Source organism: Aspergillus chevalieri, chromosome 1, assembly GCF_016861735.1.
Source record: "Aspergillus chevalieri M1 DNA, chromosome 1, nearly complete sequence".
Lineage (NCBI taxonomy): Eukaryota > Fungi > Ascomycota > Eurotiomycetes > Eurotiales > Aspergillaceae > Aspergillus > Aspergillus chevalieri.
The window spans coordinates 5,429,018-5,436,051 of record NC_057362.1 but is presented as its reverse complement, the minus strand read 5'-3'; the positions used below and the strand labels follow the sequence as shown (position 1 = coordinate 5,436,051).

The 7,034-nt window shown below is 49.5% G+C and overlaps 3 protein-coding genes across 3 annotated transcripts; 2 read left to right on the top strand and 1 right to left on the bottom strand.

The window, feature by feature from the left end:
• ACHE_11889S (uncharacterized protein) lies at positions 1-666 on the bottom strand (the record flags this gene model as incomplete). Its single annotated transcript, XM_043276507.1, has 2 exons — positions 1-138; positions 208-666. The coding sequence occupies 2 exons, from the start codon at positions 664-666 to the stop codon at positions 1-3; spliced, it is 597 nt and encodes a 198-aa protein (XP_043133009.1).
• A 3,343-nt stretch (positions 667-4,009) lies between these two features.
• On the top strand, positions 4,010-5,237 carry ACHE_11888A (velvet factor family protein; the record flags this gene model as incomplete). Its single annotated transcript, XM_043276506.1, has 4 exons — positions 4,010-4,234; positions 4,293-4,372; positions 4,435-4,902; positions 4,961-5,237. 4 exons carry the CDS (start codon positions 4,010-4,012, stop codon positions 5,235-5,237), a joined length of 1,050 nt encoding a protein of 349 aa, XP_043133008.1.
• Positions 5,238-5,973: 736 nt separating this feature from the next.
• On the top strand, positions 5,974-6,568 carry ACHE_11887A (cell wall mannoprotein 1 family protein; the record flags this gene model as incomplete). The annotated part of the gene is made up of 2 exons (XM_043276505.1): positions 5,974-6,321; positions 6,377-6,568. 2 exons carry the CDS (start codon positions 5,974-5,976, stop codon positions 6,566-6,568), a joined length of 540 nt encoding a protein of 179 aa, XP_043133007.1.
• Between the last annotated feature and the right edge of the window lie 466 nt (positions 6,569-7,034).

The following is a 7,034-nucleotide window of genomic DNA, read 5'->3' as shown; positions in this document are numbered from 1 at the left end:
TCACTGCCGGACTGCGTGAAGATAGGTCGCAGCCCCCTTGTTGAAGATATCGTCTTTAACGAGCTGGTCTGCGGATTCGACGATCCAAGTCTGGCAGTTCCGCTGTGAGATTTTCTTTCCAACGTCGCTTGTATCCACCTGGAAAGCAAATCTCCGAATTAGTTGATAGATCCAGAAGTACACTTATAAAGTCAATCCGAATCTTACCATCTCCTCAACCGAGTTCAAAGACTTTTCCGGAACCTTGACTTTGTGCGCGCTGGCTTCAAAACCGCAGACTGGTACCGTGTCGACTTTGAACTCCCCACCGTTGAACATTCTGGCTTCATCGAAATGCTTTCCATCCACCCATTGTAATGGAACCCTTTTCCATGGCTGGTTCGAAGAATCGGTTAAATCGAGGTTGCGCCTGATCTGAAACTCGAAACCACTCCGCACATCACCAGCTGCGTCCATCGCGACACCAACATCAGGGTTTACACGGGAGGATATCCAGTACGCCCAATGGTCTTTGAAGGGTGAGCCATTGTACATCATCAACTCCACAAGGAAGGCTCCTTCGGGACCTGTTGGAGATACAACTGGCGGTTTGGGGACCGGAGCGGGAGCAGGGAATTTCTTGGCGACTGGAGGTGGAGGAGGTGCGGCGCTTGTCTCGTTTACCATGGTGGCGATGGAATATTTCTGGAAACGGTTGCTGATGTCTCAGTATGCGTTGATCAGGATTGTTTGGATGAGATGGGTTGTGGAAATAGATTCCGAGTCCGAAGAGGGAAGTTAGATAACAAACTCCTCAACAGGCACAAGGTAAAATGTCACCTGATCGTACAGCAGTAGTACAAGAAAACGAGTTGGCTATTCTATGGAGATAAATATTTACATACAAATATTGCTTTGAAAATAACATTATCTGGCTCCAACGTTGATAAATTTCGACACGTCTTGTTCATAGTCCGGAGAATTAAAGCCAGTAACTGGTGACTATCTACGTCTACGTGCGAGATCCTCATATGAGCTATAAGGCGATACCCATGGATGAACAACTTCTGCTAGTAAATAAGCAACCTAGCGACAAGGCAAAGAAAAGCCAAGGGTGCCACCGCATCTCTTCATCTACGACATCCAAAACCAGTAGCATGTGCTTTACCCACCACTCCTCTTGGAAAGCCCTACTGAAATCGTGATAATCCATGCCCAATCCTACGAGTCTTGCTTTTCAAGACTCCCAGTACATAGGATACTATCCAGACTGGCCCCAGTCAATGATTGCGGCCACTTTGGGATTGGACCCGTAAGTTAAGAGGATGTTGGGAAGAAACAGATCATTGTGGGTGAAGACTTGAGTCTTGGTTGTCGATGTAGATTCCGCGAAATATCTTGAAACTCGCGAACGGCATTTGGGCCCTCGAACGGTCCGCTATGATTTGGTTGGTGGTCTTCTGGATAGCCATAGAAAAAGGATGTCGTTCAGCGGTCGAGTGTACAAGCTACCTGTCGAGTATCTGCGTCAGAATTCGTTCGCGTATTGCAGTTGAACGAAACACCTTACCTATATAATGGTCGTTCATGTCTTGTTCAAGCCCACTCCATATCCTGAAAATGTCCCTCAGCTCAGCACAGACAGCCAGTCTCTTTTCTTCATCCATACCACCCCATCGCCTCTGTAAACTGTCGCCTTCTATCAAAGCCATGTACGGAAACCGCTGCCCTCCATCCTCCGCCTAACCAAATACTTCCGGAACGGGTACTCGACTATGCAGTCGCTGATATATCATCCTTTGCGTCTCAATCTCGGCTGAAGTCACAATCGCTCCATACTTGACAAACAGCCCTAACGATGGGATCACAATCGGTGGGGGTGATCAAAGGATGCTGCGTGACTATTGCCTCTGTTGATGGCTCTGACTTCAGTTGGAGTAGGGAGAGCTGCTGCTGGTCTATTCCTGAATAAACTGGAATCCGGGACAATTTTGATTTGGGTTCGCAGAGTCATCTCTGACTTGTGAAGTCTTCGAGGTCGACGTTGGGAGCAGCAAGCAGTGAGGAGGGCAACTGGAGTGGTGTTTAAAGTGTAGTGGCATTGCTACCAACTAGGAATCAGAATTATGGCCATGATTATCTCATAGTAGCATAATCCTTTTTTCAGCAAACATTTATATATTCGTAACTCGATAGAAGGAGGATTGATTTGGTAATACATATTTAGTTGGCATTATACGAACCTGCTCCCTTCCAGTACGAAGTATCACCATGCAGCTTTCGAGAGTACAGCAGCCCTTAAGAGTGCTGGGCATTCCACTTCAGACGTCGACAAGGAAAGATGATGGACTATGGACAACTTACGAACGATGAAACTGCAGTTTGTCGCTTTGAGCCAAGTAATCGCAACGTGCCCACTCGGGAATGTGTTCGGGCGGCTAGCTGCAGCAGGAAATTCTCCGTAGACTGCGGTCGAATCATCGAAAACGCGCAGATAAGCAGGTCCCTCTTTGTCGTGATTGGACGATGATGCCGGATATATTCAAGGCGCCCTGATTCGCGGTAAAGGGTTAGTGGTCGATCCGGGGTAGGTGGACAATCACCAAGCTGGGCTAGAATTTCTCGCCCGGGTAGTCTGTGGAGAGCCTTCATGGAAGCTGAAAACGTACTCCGTAGGTACAGTCGTATTACCCCGTATTCACGAGCTGTCTCGCATGGACCAACTCACTAATCGCGGCGTTTAATCCGACTCGATGCCCGTATGTACCATGTTGATCACCCGTCGCATACTTTTTTGAACTGGAGACCGGGTTAACTCTCATCGCGCAGCGTATTTCGAGCTTCAGGGCCACTTTCTATGTAGAAAGGTTAGCAAATGCTCAAGTGAAAGGACCGGTGCTCCATGGATCAAGGTAGAAAGAGAAGCGAAGATGGACCGTGCATTTCCGCAGCCGGAAATCCTCCACTGCGACCGGACGGATGCGGTTAGAGCAATAAATGATGCAGGCGAAGGGAACCCTGGCCATAGATAGCACCGTCAATCTGGTGCTGTTACATCGGGGAGGAAGGCGACAGGCCCGCGAAAAGCAACCACCCGGCCAGAGGCAGTTCGGATTGGAACCCGGAGCTCTCTGGAGCTGAGCTGTTCATTGATTCGTTCGAGCTGAACCCGACAATCTGGGACTGGCAAGAATCCTAGCGAGGCTGAATTTTAGGATTGATCTGGAGGTGAGAATACGTACTTGTAGTGAGAGAGAGCGTGGTAAAAATCGTCTCCGACTTCTCCATCCCGTGACTTTCTTGTCTCTTACACCTCTGTCCAACCTCTTCCTCCGCTTCACTCTCCTCTTCTTTTCGCTTTCCTTCTCATTTATCCCCTCTTTTATATCCTCTTTCCTATATAATTGGCACACTGGGCTATCCAAAGTCCACCACCTGCTGGTACCAGTGATCCGTGGAAGGCCCAGCGAATCTCCCGCAGTTTGACAGCTGCTGGCTCACCCAAAGAGGCGATCGTTATTTCGTTCCTAGATTGAACAAAGCTCTTGTACAGTCTTCAAGTGTCTTCCTGGCTGTCTGTATGTGTTGCTAACCGTCCCTGCCGCACTTGCCAGGTCTTTTTGGGTCGTGACGCTACAATTGCCACTGCTCACCTCGTCGTCTGATTCTTTCCCCGCAACCGTCCGCTTCGACTGCCTACACCTATTGTTCGTCTTCACTTCTTCACTTCACTCGACCAAGGGCTCTGAATCTCTGCCGTCCTTGCGAAAACGAGTGTCCCTGTTAAAGAACAAAGCGCCTTATCAAATCCTCGCTCCGACCGCCTTTCACCTTCCCTTATTCTGTCGTCTGAAACACTTGTGACGTTGGGATTTCGCGTCGTTGCACCGCTTTGGCAAAACGTCAGCAATCTGCCGCTGAACCTCGTCGAAACATCGTGAATATATAGAACCGCGTGCCCCGGTTAGCTTTTGATTCTTGAGGATCATTTTTGCTGTCGCTCGCCCTCGGTTCCTACACATCGCGAACCATGTACGCTGTCGAGGAAAGGTCCCATCTTCCGCCTCCGCCGCCACCTCTCTCTATGGATCGCATTCCTCCTCCGTCGTCTGCTTATCCAACCCCCGGGTCGGCGGGCCCTGTGGGCACATCCGACCATCTGGCGCCGTTCTCAGCAAGACACAATGGTCGAATCTGGTCGTTACAAGTGGTGCAGCAGCCCATTCGTGCTCGGATGTGTGGTTTTGGTGACAAGGTGGGTCACCTATCTCTGGCATATTTATGAACCTGCATCTCACTTGTTTCTTCTCCAGGACCGGAGACCGATTACACCCCCGCCATGCATTCGTCTGATCGTGCAAGATGAGCAGACTGGGAAGGAGATTGACATCAAGTATGCTTCCCCGGGTCGAACTTGGAGTGGTAGATAGAAAGGTTGCTGACCACCTGGGTTAGTGAGATCGATACATCCTATTATGTCCTCACGGTCGACCTTTGGAATGCCGACGGTACTACCGAAGTGAATCTGGTCAAACATTCGGCCAACTCGCCTTCGATTTCGACAGCCATGGCATCTTCCTACCCCCCTCCGCCGGCCCAGAACATCTCTCCTACCTACCCAACCTACGCGCAGAGCCCATATGGCCAACCCGTCGGATACCCGCCGAACAGTTACTATGGGGCTAGTCCTCAGATGTACCAAAACGCGTACCCCAATCCACAAAATCCCTACTACCCTTACTACGGAGGTCATATGCCCATGTCCCCGGCCACCCAACCTGCTGCAGGGCCTGGGGGGATGTTCACACGCAATCTGATCGGTGGTCTCAGCGCCAGCGCCTTCCGGCTTACAGATCCCGACAACAAGATTGGTGTGTGGTTTATTATGCAGGACTTGAGTGTGCGGACCGAAGGCACTTTCCGGTATGGGGAGAGGCGGTAAACCCTTTTAACTAGTTAAACGGAAGCTAACACTCTTTAGACTCAAGATGAGCTTTACTAATGTCGGGAAAATCTGTCCGGAAAGCGGGAATGTTACCCCGGTGATCAATCATGGCTCTGCCCCGATCCTGGCAACTGTATTTTCCGAGCCCTTCCAGGTGTTCTCGGCTAAGAAGTTCCCCGGTGTGATTGAAAGTACGCAGCTTAGCAAGTGCTTCGCTTTGCAAGGAATTAAGATCCCAATCCGTAAAGATGGTGTCAAAGGGACCCGTGGCCGGGGTGGAGATGGAGACGATGAGGGTGACGACTACGATTAAGAGCTTCCAGAAGTGTCTTTTTTATTTCTTTTCTTTTCTTTTTCCTTTCCCCTTTCATTTCCCTTCCAAACAAAACTATATTCTTTCGGTCCATTGTTAGGGTCCAATGCGTTCTGGGTTTGTGGTGTTTGCGTGGTCTATTTTTTTTTTTTTTTTCCCTTATCGCAATGGGTGGAAATTTTCTTGCTGAGTTCTGCTAAGGGTATGGTTGACCTTCGTCTGTCTTAGTTGTTGTATGCTTTTCACTCCTTAAGTCCGGCAGTCAGGCTGTATAGCGTAATGAACATCCCTCGCAACACCGTATTCCAAAGCATGAGACAATAGTCATGGGCTTGCGAGTAGCCGCAGCAAAAATTCATGTCGATCCGACCCTGGTCGAATACGACGATACATCCGGTGTATTGTGACTATCCATGCATTAGCATCCTGCGCGCCGTGCGGAGGCTCCGTGCGGAGGATCGTCTTGTTAATGTTCAATGGTTATTCTTCTTCCCCTGGACGAGTTCCCTGTAGGGCATAACATCCCCTGACGATCAACGGGATGTATACTCTGTACTTGTACATTTTAGTGGATCCATGACAGGTCCCTTGCATAGTCAGCAGCATAGAGTCGAAGTATATAAATCTCTAAGATTCTCTTCCACAACTTCATCATCAAGCATCATCTTTCATCTTCATCAAACACACTATTTCAGGCGATACTCCAAACCAATTCAAACTCCAAGCTCTATTCAAAATGCAGTTCAAGATCCTCGTCACCCTCCTCCCCCTCCTCGCGGCCGCCGTCCCGCTCTCCTCGTTCACCGACACTGTGGACCCTAACACCGCCGCTCTCGAGGACATCCAGGCCCTCAAGAGTGACCTGACCAAGCTCGACAACGCCGTCCAAAAGTTCGACGGCAACCTGGCATCCGCCAAGCCCCTGAAGGAGGACGCCACCAGCGCCCAGGAGGACGTCGAGAAGGCGTTGAAGGACTCCAAGGAGATCACCTCGCTCACCCCCGAGGTGAAGCAGAAGTTGACCTCTGCCATGCGCCAGTTGAAGCCCGAGGCTAAGAGCGCTTTGCAGCACTTGGTTGAAAAGGTATGACCCTGCCCTCTACTATGCAGGTCGTGGGGAAACGTGCTAACGAAGACAGGAACCCCAATTCCAGCAATCCGGCCTGACCCAACCTATCGGCGAGAACTTGCAGGGTCTCAAGGGTTCCCTGAGCGAGGTCGAAAAGACCTTCTTGGCCCAGGCCTCTGGCCAGGAAGCGCAGGAGCTCACCCAGGCCTCGAAGGAGATTGGTGGTGAGCTGGAGAAGGCCATCAAGGCTTTCTCTGCTTAGGTTTTCCTTTTTGATTGATTTGGTTTGTTCGGGTGCATAGAGGTGTTTTTTTGTACTGTTTTGTTATATATGGGATATAGAGGGCATGGTATATATAAGCGAATTTTTGTAATTTAAGTGTGATTGTTGCTGCAATCAATGTTTATTTCATTCACTATGACTCGAGAAGCTCATTTACCACTGTCGATCGTTATGCAATACTAGCAATTGTTTCATTTCGGAAAGGGAACCTGTATCAACTACCAGCATATGGACACGAAATACAAATAGGAGTATTCCGTACATAAACGCTGCATTTCCACGACTCATGTCTTGGATGGGACCGGGCCGCACTCAATAGTACATGTAGCAGTAACATGATGTGTTCCGTGCGAGAGCCCTATGTTATTACTATGAACCGGTGACAATAGTACAAGGCTAGGCATCTTGGCAGGGTCTTTTATGGTAAACCCCGGGTTATTATAAA